This window comes from Thamnophis elegans, chromosome 7 (genome assembly GCF_009769535.1).
Source record: "Thamnophis elegans isolate rThaEle1 chromosome 7, rThaEle1.pri, whole genome shotgun sequence".
Lineage (NCBI taxonomy): Eukaryota > Metazoa > Chordata > Lepidosauria > Squamata > Colubridae > Thamnophis > Thamnophis elegans.
In genome coordinates, this window is record NC_045547.1 from 69863713 (window position 1) to 69887167 (window position 23455).

At 41.6% G+C, this 23455-nt stretch overlaps 1 protein-coding gene across 2 annotated transcripts in view; it reads left to right on the forward strand.

Annotated features, from left to right (window-relative positions):
• Nucleotides 1–253: 253 nt before the first annotated feature.
• Nucleotides 254–23455, forward strand: part of CERK (ceramide kinase) — a 43045-nt gene continuing 19843 nt past the window's right edge. For both annotated transcript variants that reach the window (XR_004255734.1, XM_032221237.1), the window contains exons 1-5: nt 254–657; nt 11098–11211; nt 13268–13390; nt 14408–14533; nt 16544–16607. Coding sequence is in view for 1 of the 2 variants with exons in the window: in XM_032221237.1 (XP_032077128.1) it covers nt 510–657; nt 11098–11211; nt 13268–13390; nt 14408–14533; nt 16544–16607 (575 nt within the window). In the remaining variant the exon portion in view is untranslated. The remainder of the gene's footprint in view (nt 658–11097; nt 11212–13267; nt 13391–14407; nt 14534–16543; nt 16608–23455) is intronic.

Below are 23455 nucleotides of genomic sequence, written 5' to 3' on the forward strand. Positions count from 1 at the left end.
TGCCAAGGGCCAACTTGACTCGGCGTCTTGCAACCGCCCACTTGGCATGAGGGCTGCGGCGGAGACGACGACGACGACGCCAGCCCTGTTCCTCTACTCTGGCGCGGGGCTTGGCACCTTTTGCAGACGGGGCAAGGTCAGCCCCAGCCGGAGGAGGAGCGGGGAACCTGGCTGGGCCGACCCACCCGCTCAGTGGCACCACCACCACCCACCTCAGCCCGAGTTTCGCCTTCTGGCGGCCCTTGAGGCGAGGCGGGCGCCGCTTCGGGGAACCGCGCCGCGGCCTGCGCCGCTGCTGAGCGTGCGCGAAGCCTTCCCGCGCATGCTCCCTGCGCGCCGAGCTGCAAATTCTGAAGGATAACAGATTCTGAAACATCCCACGGGCGGATTTACCCGGCCGCCCTGTGGCTGCGGTGGCGGCGGAGGCGGCGGCAGCGCTCGCCCAGCCCCGGACCGAGCGTCCCCCAGTCATGTCGCCTAATCCAAGGACGCCGGGTCACTGAAGAGCCATGGGCGAGCGGTCCATTCCGGCTGGCCGGCGGACCCAGCTCATCTCCTTGCTGGTGCTGGAACAATGCGCCCAGGAGGTCACCTTAGACCGGGAGTTGGGGCTCTTGGCGTGGCGGAGCTTGGAGCCACAGTCGCCCAGGGGGCCAGGTGAGTAGCCGCTCCGCCATCCGTGGCAAAGCGGGGTCGGGGGAGTGGGGAAGGAAGCCAGCCCGGTGGCCTCCGATTTAGAGATATGCACCCGGGTCCTTGGAAAATGCGCCGCTGGGCATGTGCAAAGTGCTGGACAGTCAGTCCCTTTCTTAACTTTCAAGGTCCAGGAGATCCCAAAAGGGGTCCTTTTAAAGCAGCGGTCACCAACTGGTGGTTCGTGGACCACTGGTGGTCCTCCAGAAAATTTTGGTGCTCCGCAGAAAAATTATTTGCATTTTTATATTGCACTAAACGCTATTTATCTTTTTTTTTTAAAAAAATCATATTAGTGGCCCGCGGGATTTAAAATTATGAATTTAGTGGTCCCTGAGGTCCGAAAGGTTGGTGACGCCTGTTTTAAAGAGACCTAAGGCAACATTTGATGTGTATGGGAGATTAGAAGAAAACTGCAGGGACTTGCCCAGCAATTGTCAGAGTTCAACACTGACAGGGAGGGACACAAGTTCAAATACACAACAACTCCAGTACTACTAAAGCAACTAAGTTTTGCAACCAGATCCACTTGTGTACTTCTCTTTTAATTTTAGGAAGTTGCCCTTTTGGTTTCTTAGTTAAAAATATGTGTCTTTGAAAAATTCTTAAGCCATTTGGGAAACTTTTGACCCTTTAATGAAGGTTTAGGTTTAGGTTTATTGGATTTATATGCCGCCCTTTGTCCAAGGATTCGGGGCAGCGTACAACATAAAAGAAAACACATATTACAAAAATTAAAAGGGACATTAAATAAAGTATCCAAAAAAACCCCAATTGATATTTATAATAAAAATTTAAAAATTAAATTAAAATTAACAACCAAATTAATCCTATATTTTATTCTATTCGGGCCCTACTTCTTTTTTTTTTCCTTTTCTTAAGAAAAACCTCACACCCCTTTCGGTATTTGTTCCGTTATTTGTCAATTTATGATCCTGTATTGTGCAAGGAAGGAAGATTAACTGCGACTCAGTTGGCCGAATTCTGAAACATTATTTTAACAAATGTAGCTTGCAGTCAAGAACCTTCTCATCTTAGGAAAGCTTAGGGCATAACTCGCTGTCCCTTCCCCAGCCACCAATGTTTTTTTTAAAAAAAACATTGGTTTTATTTTGAAATCAGTATGAGTTATGTAAGTAGCACACAATATTTTGCAGTTGTAAGCTTCCTTCCTTACAGTGGCAACTGCAGGTATTTAAACAACTGCTGTGAAAGGTTTTATAATGATTTTACCAATTTTACGTAGTGAATCATTCCTCTCTGACATCTTAAAAGGGCCAACAAATTGTGGATTGGTTTAGTGTTGCTTCTCTCTGCACTGTACATAACCGCATGAAACATTTGCTTTCTCAGCCAATATCGGTTAAGAGCCTATTGGCACAATCTGTAAAACCTTTACTAATAATCCCCAGTATATGTCAACGGAGCATATATATTTGAACCCCATTTGAAAAACTGTCAACTGTAGTTTGTCTGATCTCAGTGTCACTAACAACTTTTTGCCATTCTATGATTGCATGTATGATACGCGTGGGTTAGCTTCCTCTGCTGAAACCATCATAGACTTTTTAACGCCAAGAGAAGCCACAACTTCTGGGTTTGCTGCAACCACAGCAAAAAATGCAATGTGGAAAACTTTTGATATAATTAAAGGTCGTCTTGTTATTTAAGACTCACCCATCACTTGTGGTGAATAATGAGAGATCAAGTCAGCCAGCCTATCTGGTTATTCTAGAACATGCTTCCACCCCAGCCTTTTTTGATTGCTCATAGGTTTATCATTGTTCTTCAGGGTTTATTAATGCTTTCGGGCTATGTGCAAGGGCTCTTGAGCAAAGGAACCACCTCTTATAGGTCATCTCTACCATGTTCTCCACATTTATTTGCTTTCCTAAACCGTGGCACCCTTCACACGAGTGGGCATCAAGTTCCTGGTAGCAGCTCCCTTGCTCTGAAGTCAGTGAATTGAAATCCACATATCCAGAAGACCCAATCATGCAGTTGAGGAATGATATCTTACTATCTTATCTGAACTACAGTCAGAGGAAGCTGCAAATTGTAATTAAGTGCACTTTTAGAAAGACTTCCTCTATGCAAATCACCTTGCCTCAAACAACACATTTTTCAAGGCTGGGGCGAAAAACAATCTAGATTCCGGTATGATTTACCATTGGCAATAATCCCACATCTTCTCTACAACTTTATTTTTTGAAGGGAGAGGGGGGAGGGTTGTCCATTGATTAAGGAAAGATGTCACAAGGTTTTAACAAATAATCCAAAGAGCTGTCCATTTGAAATAATCCTTCTTTCAATATAGGCAGATAATTGCTAGCTTTCATTTCAGAATACCTCAGGATGTTTATTTCATCAGAAGTACTTGCTGCATAAAAACTAAAGCCTCAGGCTTTCCTGATTCTTGAGTCCACCGAGTCTTCCTCCCTATAGCTGCTTCTTCCTTTACAACAATCTCACTTCTAAAGAGGTGGTATTCAGCAGGTTCTGACCAGTTCTGGAGAACCGGTAGCGGAAATTTTGAGTAGTTCGGAGAACTGGTAAATACCACCTCTGACTGGCCCTGCCCCCATCTATTCTCTGCCTCCTGAGTCCCAGATGATCGGGAGGAAATGGGGATTTTGAAGTATCCTTCCTTTCCCAGCCCATCAAGCCACACCCACAGAACCGGTAATAAAAAAAATTGAATCTCATCACTCCCCTTCTCCCAATATGTTTTAGTTTCCTTATGTTGGGGGTATATATATATATATATATATATATATATATATATATATATATATATATATATATATATATATATATATATATGTAGGTCTCTAGTTGTTCGGGTTTTCTCCCGCGTAGAATTGGAGATGTCTTGGCGACGTTTCGACGAAGTCACATTCGTCATCTTCAGGCTGCTGCTGACTGAAGATGACGAATGTGACTTCGTTGAAACGTCGCCAAGACATCTCCAATTCTACGCGGGAGAAAACCCGAACAACTAGAGACCTACATACTAACACCCGCGAAAACCTCAGAAAACATATATATATTTAGAGTCACAACCCCTGGTAAGCCCCAATTATGGGAGGAAGCTAACTGCTTCCATCATCTGTCAATCGGCTCGTCAAATAAAAAAATAAAAAAACAAATCTCACACACACACACACACACACACACACACACACACACATATATATATATATATATATATATATATATATATATATCCGGTAATTAGCATTGTTCCTGGCTTTTTCAGATAAACAAACATACTTTGCTTCGGTTGACCTTTGGAAATCAAATATCATTGTTTTATTTCCCATGTATATTATGTAACATGAACTTCACTACCTTCTATTCTACCGAAGAGCAATATATTCATATATTGCAAAGCATTTAAAATAGTTATTTGCTGACAAGTGGTTCCTATTATGACAAGGACTTTCCAAGCACAGTAATCTGAATGGTTCAAGGTCTCTCCCTCGTCTTTAATTACTTTATAACTTTATTGATAAACAGAAAACTCACATCAACCTGAAAAAACTGCAACTTCTACTACGCTTACTTCTGAATAAGAAAAAGTAGCAAATAAACAAATCATGCAAAGTTGCATATTACTTTATATACTTTCTCTGAGGATTCATACTCTCTTAAAATGACTTTTAGAGTTAAAAACTGCACTAAAGGAAATGAAACTGAAATTTTTGGAGATAAAGCAGCAATTTTATCTCGGAGAAGAAAATATCAAAGTTAAAAAACTTTAGTATTCTTCACATGGAAAAGGAACCATTCATCTTCAAAGCCCTGATAAACAACATGCCATGAATGTTAAAATGCTGTTGAGAGTAAACAAAAATAAAGTGATCTGTTTAAAGAGTATGTATAGATTATTTTTTAATCATGCATTGTGACATTGAGCATTTATAGTTTACAAATAAATGTATATTTTTTTTTAAAAAGTAGAAATTGCTTATAATATGGGATTCTGTTTCTATTCAGGACAAAGGACCAGGCCTGTTGTTGTGGGATTTTTAAGATACACAATGAAGATTCAGAATCTATCTTTATATTGATAAGCGGGAGCTTTAGAATGGAATGCAAATATAATTTTTATTTATTAAACTTGTGTGCCATCCACCTTGCCAGTTTAAGTGATTTTCGTAGATCTGCCCCAAGAAGCAGTTGGTGACCGCTGCTTTAAAAAGACCCCCTTTGGTGGTCCTATAGAAAATTTTGGTGGTCTGCAGAAAAATTATTTGCATTTTTATATTGCACTAAACGCTATTTATCTTTTTTTTTTTTAAAAAAAATCATATTAGTGGCCCGCAGGATTTAAAATTATGAATTTAGTGGTCCCTGAGGTTTGAAAGGTTGGTGACCCCTGTTTTAAATAGATCTAAGGCAACATTTGATGTCTATGGGGGATTAAAAGAAAACTGCAAGGACTTGCCCAGCAATTCAGATTCAGAACCTATCTTTATATTGATAAGCGGGAGCTTTAGAATGGAATGCAAAGATAATTTTATTTATTAAACTTGTGTACCATCTACCTTGCCAGTTTAAGTGATTTTCGTAGATCTGCCTCAAGAAGCAGTTCAGAAGTTATTCAGTGAAGCTCACTTGGCAGCAAAAGTAAAGTGAATTAAACTTTTTTCTCCTGATGTTTAAATTTGTTTCCAATAGAAGATAATATCTGTAGCAGTGGACCCATCCTCCACACTTCTATTGATACCCCAGAACACACAAACCAGACATACCTTTATGTCCAATTGTTTCATTACTAGGCACTCCAACCCACAGCATTGCTAAAGAATTGACAAAAAAGCTTGAACACATCACAGAGGGAAGCAGATACTCCATAAACTCCTCGTTACAGCAGCTCCAAACAATCAAAAATGTGACAGTAGATGAAGATGAAATCATGGTCTCAATTGCTAGCGCAAAATTTTTTGCACCCTAAGAATTAGCCAAAGAATACATGACTGCACTACTACACAACACACTTGATGTAACCAAATACTTCAAGACTGAAATATCCAGAATCAGGGACCTTATCAACTTTTGCCTGACTAGACACGTTCAGTTTAATGGATAGATATATCAAAAAACTAAGGAAGATTTGTTTATGAGATCATCGCTGAAGATTTGTTCATGGGATCATCGCTTTCAGGACTAATAGGAGAGACTATAATGCAACAGCTGGAGTCTATAATACTCCCATGCATACAACCCAAAATATGGCTCCCATACACAGATAACCAGGGGTGAAATCCAGCAGGTTCTGACAGGTACTGGAGAACCAGTAGCAGAAATTTTGAGTAGTTCTGAGAACCGGCAAATGCCACCTCTGGCTGGCCCCAGAGTGGGGTGGAAATGGAGATTTTGCAATGTCCTTCCTCTGCCATGCCCACCAAGCCACACCCACAAAACTGGTAGTAAAAAAAATTGAATTTCACCACTGCAGATAACACCATTGTCATAATAAAAAAGACCAATCAGAGACTATACATGAAACCATCAACAGCATCTTCAAAGGAATAAAATTCACTAGGGGAGCAGAAAACAACACCAGACTACTTTCCCTGGCTATTTTGTTAGTAATGGCAAATTAGAAACACAAGTCTCTCGTAAAACCATCCATATCAACCAAGTGCTCCACTGCTAAAGTAACAATCCCACCGAATAAGCTATGTAAGAACGCTATTTAAATAAGCAAAATGAGAGCAAATCACACTCCCTATTAGCATTGATGATGTTATCTAATTTGGGTGATGAAACATCTGCAAGAAAACAACTGAGCTCAGAGAGCACCAAGGACCCCACAATTAAATTTATTTAATCCATTGATTCAGTGGGAAGACAGGTCCCCCCCCCCCCACCAAATGTTGTACCAATACAACTAATGTGATGTACCAATACGACATGGAGATCAGCCTCCATGCTATATTGGTGCAACACATTAGTATGGTTGATACCCAGGTTGTGCGAACTCAGGGCAGTATGGCTAGTTTATATTTCTGTGTGGTAGATAAGTTTAGTAAATCATGATTCAATTAAGATGTGCTCTGTTGTGCAGAGAAAGAGTGCTGCTTATGGGGAAAAGAAATTTCTCACTAAGATTTACCCATCGTCCCAACCCCAATTTTGGGAGGAAATGTACCTAGCTTTAACAGAACTTAATTTTAAAATGTTTTAGTATTTTGAATTTACAAATTATGCATTTCTTTAGATGGGATGAATTCTCCTTTACAAAAAAAAAAACCTGCTACAGGTATATTCCCAGATACTTTCTGCTACTGTATTTTCAGTATTTCTTATGTATATTCAATAATTTCAGTATAACTCATTCAGTATTTTTGGAATTACTTGGAATTTATGGTATTTTCTGCTACTTGCAGAACTAACAGAAAATCTTAGCTTTCTTTCTGACCATTATCTTTGTATGACTTGACAGTCAGCAAAAATCTTTACTACTTCACAAGTGGTTTTTACCAGACTGCCAGTCTACAAGATATATTAGTCCAGTCCTAAACCAAGGTGGGTGCACCCCAGTTTTTTATGCTTCTTAGAGAAGTTTCTCATTCATCATAGGGGGCAAGGTGACAATTTTAAGCATGGGAAAATTATATTTCAGTCCACTGGGTGTACAGTGAAACGGCAAATATAAAGCTCCCTCCTTTGAGTCTTGAGAAAAAAGCAGAAAAGCTGCAGTTGTTCAGCAAGAAAACCACTTTTTCCTCTTTGGGTAGTACAGGAAGAGAGTGGAAGGGCTGAGAGAGATGTTGGCTTGTATGATTTGTAAATAAGGAAAGTCTGTCTAAATTAAACTCAGCTGCTGGCAGCATCTTATAATTCTTTTGACAATAATATGGAAATAGCTATTGCTTTTTTCAGGAATTTTGTTAAAACCCACCTACTTTTGATTTTCCTGGTGCTGGGATCTTCCAAGTAAGTTCATGTTTTGCTATAAAATAGTTTCTTTGAGTTTGAAGTGTGCACTGAGAACTTATTAGTTATATAGTTTAACAAGCAGTTATATTTACATACTGTATGTGTAAGTGGTGGGTTTCAAATTTTTTTAGAACCTCCCACCTGCTTTGTGGGAGTGGCTTGCCAGCCATGTGACTGGGTGGGAGTGGCTTGTCAGCCATGTGACTGGGTGGGAGTGGCTTGCCAGACATGTGACTGGGTGGATGTGGCCAACTTGCAAAATGTGGTGAAACTCACTTAACAACGCTCTTGCTTAGCAACCAAAATGTTGGCTCAGGAACTCTGCCATTGAAGTGTGCAAGTCTTAAAGCTGTCAAGTTACAAGACCTTTGTACCCCTAACCCTTTAGGAAAAAAAACCCAGGGGTGTTCAAACTTGACAGCTTTAAGACTTGTGGACTTCAACTCCCAGAATTCCTCTTCTCGCTCTTCATCTTGATGATGTGTGAACGGGTGGGGGGAGGGAGCTGGATCCGGTTCTAAACGGCACTGTAGATTTGTGGAATCTCTTCTATAGAAGAGTTTAGAACTGGCAGGAACCCACCCCTGACACACGCACACACACACACACGTGTGTGTGTGTGTGTGTGTATACATACATATATAGGGACATGGTGGCTCAGTGGCTAAGACACTGAGCTTGTTGATCAGAAAGGTCAGCAGTTACTTGTCCCAGCTTCTGCCAACCTAGCAGTTCGAAAGCATGTAAAAAATGCAAGTAGAAAAAATAGGAACCACAAATGGTGAGAAGATAACACCATTCCGTGCGCCTTCAGTGCTTAGTCAATGCCGGCCACATGACCAGAGAGATGTCTTCGGAGGTTTGTGTGTATGTGTGTGTGTGTGTGTATACATACATACATACACACATGCACATACATACATATACATACATATATACATACATACATACATAAACTTTAACTCTAAGATGAATGGACTTCAGCCAATAGAATTTCCCAGTCAAAAGTCCATTCATTTTTAAATTGCCAAGTCTAAAACATACTACTTTAATCATTCAGTACTCAAGAGGCGGAGCTTTGCATCAGGATTAACACACTGGTTGCTATGCATGGATTCAGAGCTAAAATAAGCCCTGTGATTGCAGTTCATTGTTGTTTTCGAAACCAACAGTTTAGCTAAATGTAGGCTTTCCAGAACTATGCAACTATATGGGTTTGAACAACAACAAAAAGATTCATCATACACAAATAAATGCACATAGCATTTACTGACCTAATTCTAAAGCAATGGTCTTTTGGAGAGGATTATCTACACTCCCTCTCCCCCCAATTTTTTTTTCACCTCCTATAAAAGTCCTGTTTTTGACAGCCATGGTATACGTTTGTTTGTTTATTCTTCATGTTTCTAAACCGCCCATCTCCCTCAAGGAGAGACTTTCGGTGATTATACTGAACCATAAGGCACAAATCCATATTCTCAATTTTACTCGGAGGCATGAAGAATAGATTTTATTCATAGACCTTGGCTCCTTGCAACTGTTCTTTTCTTTTATGAAGCTGACATCCTCAAAAACCTCTAAGTCATAGTGGCAAGAACCTACCTTGCGGTGATTTTCATTTCAGCCCAAATCTCATTATTCTCCTGGCATAATTACTGTGCTTGCTTTGAAAATGATTTGAGGGGTGGGGGTGGGGAATGCTTCGGGCCTTACAATTTTCACTCAGAGCATGAAAGCAGTGTGTCTTTAGTCTAACTCTTAAAACTCCTGCAGAGCCTGGAAAAAATTAATGAGTAAAGAGAGATATGTTGTCTTCATCTAATGTTTGAAGCAAGTTTATAGAATAGTTTCTGCAGGTGCATAGGTGTAATTGCCACTAATTTGATATACTAAGCACCCAAGTCCTGGATAGTATCTAGATGAGTACTAGGAATTCCTAGAGTTGTAGACTAGATTGAAAAGTTGGCAGTAACCAACCACTTCCATCCAGTAGTCCAGACACTCCTGGGACCATGGTGGCATGGAGACACCAGGAACCAAGTTCAACCTGGGGAAGATTTTACTTTAGTTCTTTTCTTCTATGACAGTGATGATGAACCTTTTTGGCACCCAGTGCCGAAAAGGGAGCATGCTTGCACTCGTTGGGGCCACAGAAGAGGAGCTTCCCAGGGGACATGCCGTACTGGGAAATAAACTTCTGGTTTTGCATGCACACCGGGCACCTCGTCTTCTGGTCACTGGCACACATTCATGCACGTGCACGCACCAGAAACTGGAAAACCAGCTCTTCCGGTTTCTGCCACTGCCCCACGTGCGAAGACCAGCTGTTTGTGCGCGCATGCATGCCAGAAACCCAGAAGAGGAGCAGGCGATGCCACACGTGCCAGATGACATGGCTCCACATGCCACTTCGGGTACGCGTGCCATAGGTTCGCCATCCTATGATAAACATTTTTGCAAAATGTGTATTACCCCATAAAGATTGCCATCCTCTTATCTGGGGCACAAAGAAATTAGTGCTGAGAACTCTAAAATAATATCGAATTATTAGGCCAGTGTTTATCAAACTTGGCAGCTCAACCAAAGGCTGGCTGGGAGGATTCTGTGAGTTGATGTCCACGTATCTTAAAAGTTGCCAAAGTTGAGAACTGTACTGTATCCCATCACCGATCTCTTTCCACATTTCAAAATAAAAGTAAAATCAATATACAGTACATGCCACTTGGATTCCTTCCTCCATCCATTATTCCTCCAAGTTTCCCACAATGGAATCTTTTTGTTTTTGGCGCTATCAAAAAAAGATAATGTGGGATACATATGTTGGGGGCCATCTCCTAATACCTTTGATCCACCTTGTTATTCCAACCTGTCACATGTGTTTATAAAAATAATTTTTTACTACAGGTTCTGTGGGCGTGGCTTGGTGGGTGTGGCTTGGTGGCAGGGAAAGGATACTATAAAATCTCCATTCCCTCCCATCAGCTGGGACTCAGGAGGCAGAGAATAGATGGGGGCGGGGCCAGCCAGAGGTGGCATTTACTGGTTCTCTGAGCTACTCAAAATTTCCACTACTGATTTTCCAGAACTGGTCAGAACCTGCTGAATACTGCCTCTGTTCTGGACAAAATATTTTGATTTACAGTTTCTGGTTATAAAAAACTATCACTCACCACAGACATCCATTCCTTTCACAAAATGTATTTTGATAGTTTATTTTTCAGCTTTTCTTCAGCAACATGCTTGATTTAAATATCCTCTGAAGGGAATGCCTAAAAAATGTTTACACTTTTGTTACTAACATACTTTTCTGGTCTCGGGCTTCCCACAGACATGTTTTCGCCCACTAGGAGCAGAAAATGCCACACAAGATATTTCTTTGGTTCTGGTCCAACTAGGCTGTTTATTTATTTTACAACTCTTCCTATTTTTATTTTTTATTTTGTTTTTTTGCAGAGAGCTCTGCTGTGCCCATTTCTGAGATCATTGCTGTTGAGGAGAAAGAAAGGGAAACGAAACAATCTCGTCCTGGAAAATGGCAGAAAATGTCAAAGCCTCATGCATTCACCGGTAAAAAAAAAGCAATCACGTTTTAGTGCAAATAGTTTTAAAATTATTAACATGCTGGGTTTGCATAATATATGGAACCAAACAAGCTGCATTCGCATAACCTCTTGAGCTACACACACACAGAAAGAGAGACAGAGAGAGGAGAGAAAGGAGAGAGAGAGAGAGAGAAGAAAATTATCTTGATGAAACTTAATGTTCCTCTTCTGCAGTAGCTACCATTGTGACTGCCTTATCAAGAGGTTACAAGCCATTTGAACTAAGTTATTACTTGACAGAAGATCTGAATTCATTCAACCTTTCCTCCACATTTGCATCCAAAATTATTTCTATGCAGAAATCCTTCTTTGCAGAAAGGAGATTATTAAGATGTCTTTTAAAGACAAATCTTTTTTTTTCCATTTTCATAGTTCATCTCTTGCTATTTGGCTCCTTGAACTTTGAATTTCTGTCATGCTGCGTGTTCCGTTTTCAAGACTTTCGTAAATGCCGCAGAGTTAAATTTGCCTGACTTTTATAGTTTGTACATGATATACAATGAACTCTCTTTTTATGATCCTTAATCCCTTAATATGGGGGACGCAGTGGCTCAGTGGCTAAGAAACTGAGCTTGTCGATCAGAAAGGTTGGCAGACAGCAGTTCGAATCCCGAGCGCCACATAACGGAGTGAGCTCCTGTTACCTGTCCCAGCTTCTGCCAACCAAGCAGTTCAAAAGCATGTAAAAATGCAAGTACAAAAATAGGAACCACCTTTGATGGGAAGGTAACAGCGTTCCGTGCGCCTTCAGCATTTAGTCATGCCGGCCACATGACCAGGAGACAGCACTGGCTGTTCGGCTTTGAAATGGAGATGAGCACTGCCCCCTAGAGTGGAGAACGACTAGCACATATGTGCGAGGAGAACCTTTACCTTTGCCTAATCCCTTAATTTGGGGTAGAGTCGGGACAACTGGATGGAGCTGAGCATTTATTGGCTGGGTGTCCTTCCTGATGCTTATGTGAGTTAATTGAATTCTCAACCTTCTGAGTGAGAGTCGAAAGTTTTCACCACGTCGCTCATTTGCATGATATCTAATGATAATCAAATATTCTGCATTGATGATATAAACTGTCCAACATAGACAACTAAATGAAAGAATAAACCTAAATGCCCAAATTGTCACGGTTTTCTTTTCTCTGCACATTGAAAACTCGCATGCATGATTATCTGTAACGAATAGTTTTCTTAAGCAGTGAAAAATTCTTTTTAAAAAAGTGACCTTTTTTGACAGATTTAAAAACACCATCTCCTTGCTTCGTACAATGACTTTTTAATTGGAAAACCTCAAACAATTTCTGTGGTTTTCCATACCACAAAAAGTTTCTGTAGGTTAGTAACTGAATTTTTTTTTTTTGTTCAGTGCCACTACTGTGTTTCCCTGAAAATAAGACGGGGTCTTATTTTTTTTTTACCCCTGAAATAAGTGCTTGGCCTTATTTTCAGGGAGGTCTTATTATTTTTGAGGTGCAGGAGGCGGCAAGTGTGGTCACTGCATGGCTGTGCTGTGTTGCAATATTTTCTGGGAGGGTTTATTTTCAGGGGAGAGCTTAGTTTAGCGCATGCGCTCAAAAGCCCAATTGAGCTTATTATCCGGGTCGGATTTATTTTCTGCAAAACAGTGTCCTTTTTGGTGCATAGTTCTAGCCATTCATAAATTCAGTGGAAATTGGGAGGGCAGGGGGCAGGGAAGGAGCAGAATTCCCAGTCTTTTGCTCCAAGATGGGCAAATATTTTATACCAGTGCAAATAAATTTAGTCCAGCTAAGATTTCCTAACGTTGGAAAAAGACACTCTCTCAAAGATTGGCAAGGAGTCACCTGATGATGAATTCCTTGCCCGCCTGGTTGGCAGCTTTTTCTTTTTCTCGGGATGTGTGACCTTAAATAACCATTGGACATGAACTTCTTTCAGAATTCTCAAGCATTGTGTAAATGCTACCTGTTGTTATATTTGTAGAGCAATGTTGCTTGTATGGAACTGTGATTCTCTTTTTATTGGTGTATATGTATCTTTTGCAGTGTATTACATAAAGAGGGCACGGCATCACCGCTGGCGGTGCAGCGAAGTGACTTTCTGGTGCATTGACGAACATCTGTGTAATCAATGGATATGTACACTGAAAGAACTACTTGATTTACAGAGTATGTTGCAGATAAAGAATGCCATTCCTTTGTTGTTGTTTTTTCCTCAGGACATAACCACATTCTGAGAAGGGTGAAAAATTGAAGCCAGTAATGATGGGAGCTTTTAGCAATAGCACTTAGACTTATATACCACTTCACAGTGTTTTACAGCCCTGTCTAAGAGGTTTATAGAGTCAGCATATTAACCCCAACAATCTGGGTCCTCATTTTACCCACCTCGGAAGAATGGAGCCACGGTGGCGCAATGGTTAAAATGTAGCACTGCAGGCTACTTCGGCTGACTGCCAGCTGGCTGCAATTTGGCAGTTCGAATCTCACCAGGCTCAAGGTTGACTCAGCCTTTCATCCTTCCGAGGTGGGTAAAAAGAGGACCCCGATTGTTGGGGGCAATAGGCTGACTCTGTAAACTGCTTAGAGAGGGCTGTAAAAGCACTGTGAAACGGTATATAAGTCTAAGAGCTACTGCTATTGCTAGGGAAGGCTGAGTCAACCTTGAGCCGGTGAGACTCAAACTGCCAAACTGCTGGCCGTTGGCAGTCAGCAGAATAACCACTGCGTCATCACAGCTCACTTACACTGTTATTGCCTACATTTTGAATAAGATGGGAAATTGCAGGAGTGCAAGCAGATCCTTCTATTTCAAGCAGCAGAAGGGCCTCCTTGTCTTTACACTAGCTGAGGTGTATTTAGTTGGAATATATGAAGACACCTGATCAATTCTCCAGCTATTGACGTCATGGAGAATACAACTCTTAACAAGGTTTCATCTATTTTCTAGGCAGGCTAATGAGCTTAAATAACATTTGAATGCTGGAAGAAATCTCTTTAGAATGAGAACACTTCAATAATGGAACTCAATTATTGGCCAGCTCCCCCTCTGGAAATCTTTCAGTGATGGCTGGGAAATCCTGAGTCAAAATGGCTTCAGATATGAGGATTTGTAGTTCAGCAATTTCTAGAGCAGCTAAAGGGAAAATAATCTCATGGCCCGCTTTCTCTCTTTCGTATTGGCAGCCTCCAGACCAAAGCACTTGCTTGTATATATTAATCCATACAGTGGGAAATCACAAGGAGAAAAAATATACCAACAAAAAGTGGCTCCGTTGTTTAGTCTCGCTTCCATCTCTACTGATGTTATAGGTGAGTTTCTCGTTTGAGTTTCCTGATCCTGCTAAATAACTGCCTTGAATTGCAGCATTATAGTTTCCTCATACAGCAGATTTCCCCAATTTGGTGCCCTCCTGAAATATTGAAGAAATTGAGTATTCCTTAAAGCACTTATAATAGACTAAGTTTGAAAAAGTTACTTTTCGAAATAGTCTGCCAGGTGGGGTTATTGAAACTCCAAGGTGCTTGTTTACATAAGGAGAATTCCAATCAAAACTGTGTCACTTATCTGGAGACTCCCATGCCGACATATTGCTGAATACCGTCCATCATCTAGTCCCATGATAGGGAACCTGTGGCATGTGTGGCCATATCGCCTGGCATGCGCGGCATCGGCCGTTCCTCTTCTGGGTTTCTGGCGCACATGGGCGCACAATGATCAGTTAGTCTTCATGCGTGTGGTACTGCTGGAAACTTCCTAAGCTTTCTATTTTCCAGTGTGAGCAAGCGCGCTAGCCAGCTGATTGTCACACGAGCATGCGTGCCAGTAACTGGAAGACTAGCTGGCCACTGTACATGTGCGCATTGGAAAGTTCATTTCCCCTCGGCAGCTCCTCTTATGTGTTGTGTCCCACACGAGCATGCACATGTCCTTTTCAGCACTGAGTGTTCACCATCACTGATCTAGGAGGTATATGCGGTGTCCTGATACATATTCAGGTTGCAAGACCATTTTGAGGAGCAATATTACTAAGTAGAAATTTAGCATCTTCCTCTCTTGCTGAGCCACTTTTCATTAAACCCCAATGATTATTATATTGCTGAGAAATGCTTCTAATCTAAACGATTAAGCAAAAGCATTTGCCAGAACGCGAAGTACCTCCCACAAATATAATCTATCTAGGTAAAATAATTATTTTATTTTCCTGAGCGCTTGCTTGTTTAAGATTCTGCTCATTACCGGCTAAACAAAGGCTGCATTTTCATTCCAGAGGTTTTGCTTTATTCTTTTAAAGAACTTGATTGCCACTTAGCTGTTGATTTTTTTCCAGTGCTTTCTTTTACACAACTGCTTAATACAAGCTTTGTTATATTACTGCCAATGGCTCGTTTTCTCCCTCTGAAACAATGGATTTGCCCCAAGAAATTGCAATTGCTAAGTTGACAACTATAGCAAAGATTCTTTTGTACATTTCTCTTATTTGACAGGTCAGGGTTGTGTCAACATGGTTTACACAGGCATTGTCTAGTATTTGCTGATGGAGGTGTCTTCACCCCATTATTTAGTTTGATAAATTTATAACTCTTTATATATTTCCTTGTATTACCTACACAAAAAAAACTCTAGGAAGTAGGTTGAACTGAGGAAATGTAATTAGTATTAGTCAAAATGTGAATTCCAGGGCTGTGGATAGATTTGAGCCCTATTCTGGTCCCAAATATGCACTTCTGAAACAGATTTGACTGGCCCCAGAGATAAATGAGCTGTCATTAATCCAAGGTCATATATTTGAAAGGGGGGGGGGGGGCGGGGGTTACCTAAATCTATGAACTAAATAAAATAAAATTTACTGGGTGTCTCCATCCATTTTGGTGGATAAAACTCCAGTTTTGAGAGATGTCATGAAGATCTCACCCCCTTCAGAAAGGAACTGGCATAGGTGGACATAGCCATTTAGAAAAGGCGAAACTGCTGAAGGTAGAAGAAACGTTGCCAAAGAAGATAAATATGTACCTTCACAAGTTTTATTTTTGAATTTCAAGAACATTTTAGAATATACCAAATCAAATGAAGCAAGGGCTTCAGCCATAAATTTATCAGACTTGGGTTACTGAGTGCCTTTGGCAGAAGTGCATTTTCCATCAGCCGGAGGGGGGGAAATGAACCTCAACCAAAACCGTTCTAAGTGAGCCACCAATATTAGTTATATATTTTCAACTTAAATACTTTCAAAAATTGTTTCACGAGTGTAGCTGATTTTATCCATATCCTTGTAAAAATATGTCTTAAACTACAAGCCCATTTTTTTCCCCCTCATGTAGTCACCAAACATGCCAATCATGCTAAGGATAACTTACTTGAAATTCCTCTAGAGAAATACGATGGGTAAGTTCTCTTTTTTCTCACATTTTTCCCCTTTTGGCTTTGAATTATCGTACAGATGGTCTATTTGCTATTTGTTACCAAGGGATGAACTGGGAGCTTCTGGATGGGGGAAGGGGGGTGTAAAAAAAAAAAAGCACAGTATTTTTCGGACTATAAGACGCACCGGTGTATAAGACACACCAAGATTTTGAAGAGTAAGTGAGAAAAAAAAGTTTTTGTCCTCCTCGGCCCCCAGGAACACTCTGCAGGCTTTAGCAATGTTGGGAGAAGGCAAAGACACCCCCATTTTTGCAAAAACCAGCTCATTTTTCACCCATTTTTTTTTTTTTCAAAAATTGGGGCATTTCCCCCTTCTCCGAGGATAATGAAGCCTGCAGAGTGCTTCTGGGGGCTGGAGGAAGGGGAAAACACCTCAGTTTTTGTGAAAAACTGCCCATTTTTCACCCATTTTTTGCAAAAACGGGGGCATTTCCCTCTTCCCCGAGCCCTATTGAAGCCCGCAGAGTGCTTCTGGGGGCTGGTGGAAGGGAAAAACACCTCAGTTGGGCTTCAGGAGGCCAAAAATGGCTGTATTCGGTGTATAAGATGCACCAACATTTCCGTGCTCTTTTCCGGGGGGGTGGGGGGGTGGGAAGGTGCATCTTATACTCCGAAAAATACGGTAAAGATTGTGGCTACAACCGCATGATTGATGCCTCATCCTTTTTTTAACATGTAAGGCTTTGATCATGCAGTTATGATTACCTTTTTGACTTCTTTGACACACACACACACACACACACACACACACACACCCTTCCAAGGATGCTCCCGGATGAACCATTTTGTAAGTCATTTCTCGTTTTCGATTTTCAGACTGTTTTTCTTGGGCGTCTCTGTTTCTGAATTAATCTGTTTTCCAAGCTTATGTTTACCTTACCTTCTCTGTCTGCATTCATAAATCTAAATCAAAAGAATCAGGTTCGCTTTATCTGCTTAATGTAACACTACATTTCATGGTCTGTAGATGGAGCTGGGTTTATAGTCCGCTGAAAGCTGGGAGGAGGGGATGTAAGTGGTTTTCACACGTGTCTGCTCAGTGTCTTCCTAAGGGGACAGGGGAACCTAGCACCTTTCCAGTTTGTTAAAATACTGTAAAGGCAAAAACTCTGTCAGGTAGGGTCATACAAATTAAATTAAAAAATCAGTGTTAGGAAAGTTAAGGACATGTTGACAAATTTTAAAAGAAATACACTTGCTTATATCTTTATATGCATATGTGACATGCACATACAGGCACATTAAGTGTTTTTTATCAGGGTAACCTGGTCTACCCAAATATGGGACCAAGCATACTGCTTCTGCTTAAAAACACTTAATCCCCTGGTATAGCCGACAAAGCTAGGCGAGCCCATGGCTTAGAGGTTAATACATCTACCTAATATGCAAGTAGCTTGGTTCGAATCACAGAAGGGTATGATACAGGCACATTAGACGCGTCCGCGCGCGCGCGCGCGCACACACACACACACACAAACACACACAGACACTAAGTCAAGCCTCTTTAAAACTCCAAACCTCACAAAACATGGCAATATATAAACTTCATAAATAAATACATAGTGAGCTGGACTTCCAATGGCCACTTACATGTTGTTTGCATTTACACAAATGCCTAGCCTTTTCTGGTATAGCATCTCAATTTTGCAGTGCAGCTGTACAATTTGGCCTTGCCAAAGAAAACTTGGATGTGTTCTCATGGACATCTGGCTTGAAGCTTATTATTATTTGGAATGTTATCTGAAAGGCAAACAGGGGAAGTTGAAAACTAGTCATTTCCCAATGAAATACAAGGCAGGGGTGGGTTCTAGCCGGCATTACTGCCGGTTCGCTCATGTGCGCACTTCTTGTGCACTGCGAGTGCATGCGCAATTCAATAGAAATTGTTCTGTGCATGCACAAAACTCCAAAACAAGATGGCGGCAGCAACTACGGTGACCAGGAAACCGATTCAGAGGCGTGGCCATCCTGAGTCGCTGCCAGCATACCACTACCGGTTCAGTCGAACCGGGCCAAACCGGTAGGAACCCACCTCTGATGCAAGGCAAAAGTAACTGAATCTCTTTATTTTATGTGTTTCCATGAGAAACAACATTTACATTTCACATCAGACAAACAACTGACGTTTAGAAACATACTCAGAGGCCAGGGGTGTCAAACCCGTGGCCCGGTTGCGTCATACGCTGGCCACGCCCACTCCCAGTTTAGTGAAGGGGGGAAAGTTGCGATACGTCACGTGATGACAACTGTCGTCATGAGTTTGACATCCCTGTCGCGGGCAAAAGATACAAATTCACACTAGAGAAAACCATACGGAATGAGCCTACATGACATATCCAAACTAACCCACCAAAGTGTTAACTCTTGCTGTGTGCATATTAACAAGCAAAATGCATAAGCTACTTCCTTCTGTTTCCAGAACATGTCTCCTGTCCTCGACCCAAGTCCTCCTTTCTTTTTCCATGCAGCTTAGTTTGAAAGTAGCTCTTCACAATATTTATTTCTAAAAATGGCTACTAGCCCTGCATTCTTGGTGACAAAGGAGGAGGCCAATGCACCACCCCAAGTGGCTGGCAATTGGCCACCATATAGATTTAATATTTATATAGTTTGTCACACAGCCAGAGGTTCAGACTGGATTTAACATTTTTAACCCTTATGAGTTCTTCACAAGGAGCTGGGATAGGCAGATGTGGGTGTTTGATGGTATTAAAGATATTGTCGCAGGATAGAAGCATTTCCAAGTAAAGCTGCCAAATTTCCAACTGGGAAATGTATATTTATATTTCTTTACAGAGTGACAAGCACCTCCCATAGATGTTCAGGCAAAAAAAAAATGTAGCACTATTAGAAAAGCTAGATTTTCTTCCAGCTAAACTCAACCCATATAGTTTTCTTGTCGCAATAGGCTAGGGCAAATTACAGACCTGTTGGAGAGTTAAGCAGTCTGCAACGAAATCATATATTAGTTTTGGTTTAAAGGAGAGAGCAGTCTGTGCTAACTTCATACAGTTTCGGCTCAATCTGTCAGCATAGCATTCCTTTAGCAGTTTTGCAAATGACAACTGCTCCACTGTTGCGTGTTTTACTTTTCTCTCTCTCTCTAATTGATGAAAACGTTCTTTGCCTGCCAAGCATACATCCCTATCATTATTATTTTTTAAAAAAAAGCGTTGAAGACATTTTATGCTGTATTGATTTTCATTATACCTCTAACAAGGTCAAGGCTTTGCCCCAATTGGATTAAAATGGCAGAGCCTATGCGTTGCTTTCACAGAGAAATACAGAACAAATTCCATCATGAAGTCATTAAATAGGCTAACAGGATTTGTTTGTAAAAAAAAGACACTGACACATAAACACCTGTGCCTTGGCCAAAGATTATATTTACTCCTGTGCAAGTCTCCCCTGAATGAATAGGAAAGCTCTTCTCATTTATTCCAGCGCAATTTGCATAGCCAAGCATCAAACAAGATTGGACTGGGTTTAAAAAGCAAGTTCCCATCCTTTACTCCATTGGTTCACCTGAGTAAAGATGACGATTCAGGAAAGCAAATGCCGTTTCCCACAAATTCATGGTAGAACCCCACTTTGCACTGAAGCTCACTGATAAAATATGTTTTGCTTTCCATGGAGCAGTATTATTCCCATGTGTCCAAATTAAGGGATACACCCAATGCTAGCAAATTCTTGGGACGCGGTGGCTAAGGTGCTGAACTTGTCGATCAGAAAGGTCGACAGTTCGGTGGTTCGGATCCCTAGCGCTGCATAACGGAGTCAGCTCCCGTTACTTGTCCCAGCTTCTGCCAACCTAGCAGTTCGAAAGCAAATAAAAAATGCAAGTAGAAAAATAGGGACCACTTTAGTGGGAAGGTAACAGCGCTCCGTGTGCCTTCAGCATTTATTCATGCCGGCCAAATGACCATGGAGACGTCTTTGAACAGCGCCAGCTCTTCAGCTTTGAAACAGAGATGAGCACCGCCCCCTAGAGTCAGGAATGACTAGCACGTATGCGCGAAGGGAACCTTTATCTTTACCTTTAGCAAATCACTGAAAATTGTTGTTTTTTTTAATTACCACTTAAGTGAGAGTCATTAAGGAGCAGTAGCATGAGGGGGAAACCTGATAGATCTTGGGAATATAGAAGAGAGAGCAAGATATTTCAGGGAAGGAACAGACACGTTACAGCAAGGAATATTGAGTGTAAGGTGGGAAACACAAAGGAGACTCAGAGTAACTCCTCCTTGATTGCCATATTTTTCGGAGTATAAGATGCACCAAGGTTTTGAAGAGGCAAATTTTCAAAAAAAGTTTTTGCACTCTGCAAACCTCCCCAAAATGCCCTGTTTTTCGTGAAAACTGGCCCGTTTTTTGTAAAAAAAAAAAAAAAAAAGCATGCATAGCCTTTAGAGCAGTGTTTCTCAACCTCGCTGGCTGGGGAATTCTGGAAGTTGAAGTCCAGACATCTTCAAGTTGCCAAGGTTGAGAAACACTGCTTTAGAGGCTTATAGAGTGTTTGAGGGGGGGCAAAATTGAGCAAGAAACAACCCGTTTTTCGCTCATTTCTGCCTTCCCCAGCCTTCCGGAGCTCTCTGAACACCTCATACAGGCTCTGCATGGCCATTTTGGTGAAGGGGGCGGGGTTTCAGGAGGCAAAAAATGCTGTATTCAGTGTATAGCACCCAGATTTTCAGCGTCTTTTGAGGGAAAAACGTGTGTCTTATACTCCAAAAAATACGGTACATACTTCTGTGTGTGCATGTTGAGTCAGTGCTGACTCCTGGCAACTGCCTAGACAGGTTTTCCAAAGGTTTTTGGAAGTGGTTTGCCATTGCCTTCTAGTTAAGGCTGAAGGAGAAGAACTGGGTCACTGCCACCACATACCAAGCTTAAGTACTCTTGGTGTAAGTTATGTGGAAGAATTACTTTCGTAATTCCTGCAAAATACATGCTACTACTACTTCCTTCTTAGAAGCACTGTGGTGAAAGAATTAACTGGTGACATCACTGTTGCTCAGGTTGCGACTCTTTTCATGTTCCCGTTAATGAGCCCACTGAAATGATACCTAATTATCTACTCACGCTCGCATGCTTTCGAACTGCTAGGTGAGCAGGTGGAGCGAATTACAGGACACAAAGAAACACTTGGCCTTTGAAGAAAGTGTCAACCCAGTATCCTAACTATAAGAGTCATCATCTTCCTTTTTGCAAGATATATTACCCTATCAGAAATAAACATTCTTCATTAAATCCAAGTGATTCTGAGTTGGCCAGTCTTGTAGGGCTCCACAAACAGTTCAGATATTGGACTAGAAGCAGGAAGATCTGGATCAGAATGGGACAACTCTCCCTGGCTGTCTCTCTCCAGCCAACTCGTTATGGGACAACTCGCCGCAGGACAATTCAACATGAGATAATTCAAGACAAGTGAATTGCAGCGGGCCTTGTCTTGCTTTAGGTTTGAATCTTCTCAAGTTAGAAGCCCTTGAGCTTATGGTGATCAGGAGCGTGGAGTCCCAGTGGTCCGTCGGCCAAGTTGTGGAGCAAATGGGGCACACTGAGTAGTTCCTGCACGGATGCAGGCCAAGGACGCAGTGTGTCTATGAGAGGAAGCCTCCTTCCACTGTTTCTTCCTGGAGCGTCCGCTGTAAGGGCCAGCTGCTCTGCTAACATCCAGGTTATGGTCCTGCACCGCAGGACATCTCACATCCTGGATCCACACAGGGACTGCCAGGCGTACCGCGCTTCCTCCATGGTTTGACCAGTGGGCCGCTGGGATGCCACACTCTGGCTCAGCTTAGCCTCAAGGATTTCTAACTTGAGAAGGCTCAAACCTAAAGCAAAACAAGGCCCACTACAATTCACATGTCCCTCTCTTGAGTTATCCCACATTGATTTGTCCTGTGGTATGTTGACCAGGAAGGGACGCGGTGGCTAAGACACTGAGCTTGTCGATCAGAAAGGTCGGCAGTTTGAATCCCTAGTGCCACGTAACGGAGTGAGCTCCCATAACTTGTCCCAGCTTCTGCCAACCTAGCAGTTCGAAAGCATGTAAAAAATGTGAGTAGAAAAATAGGGATCACTTTGGTGGGAAGGTAACAGCATTCCATGCGCCTTTGGCGTTTAGTCATGCCGGCTAGATAACCATGGAGACGTTTTCAGACAGCGCTGGCTCTTCGGCTTTGAAACGGAGATGAGCACCACCCCCTAGAATCGGGAATGACTAGCACATGAATGCGAGGGGAACCTTTACCTTATGATGACCAGGGCGAGTCAGCTGTGGCAAGATAGCCAAGGAGAATTGTCCTGGATCCATTCCAGATAGCAATCTGCTCTCAGCCACGGAAGCATATTGGATGACTTTTGGGCTCCCCACCCAGAAAGCTGCCTAGACCTGTTGAGAATTGGGCGGCATATAACTTCAATTTATTATTATTACTTCATAGGGGTTGTTATTGTTGCTACAGGAAAAGGTAGGCGGGTGGAATGCTATATACGGTATCTTGTACTGATCTAAAGGCAGATGTAAATCTAATTAATACATAATGAATCTAACTTCATTTATTTTTAGTTACAGATAGAACTTGGTTAACAATTGCCCTGTTTAGCGATCATCCAAAGTTACAGTGGTTCTGTAAAAGTAACTTCATGACTGGCCCTCACATGACTATCGTAGCATCTCACATTTGTGTGATTGCCACTTGCATGCTTCACAGCTGGCATCCAAAAAGTAGAGTTAACAGAAAAACCAGCAGTAAACTCACAAGTCACAGTGACAGGATGTTGCACTTAGTGGCCGTGGATGATTC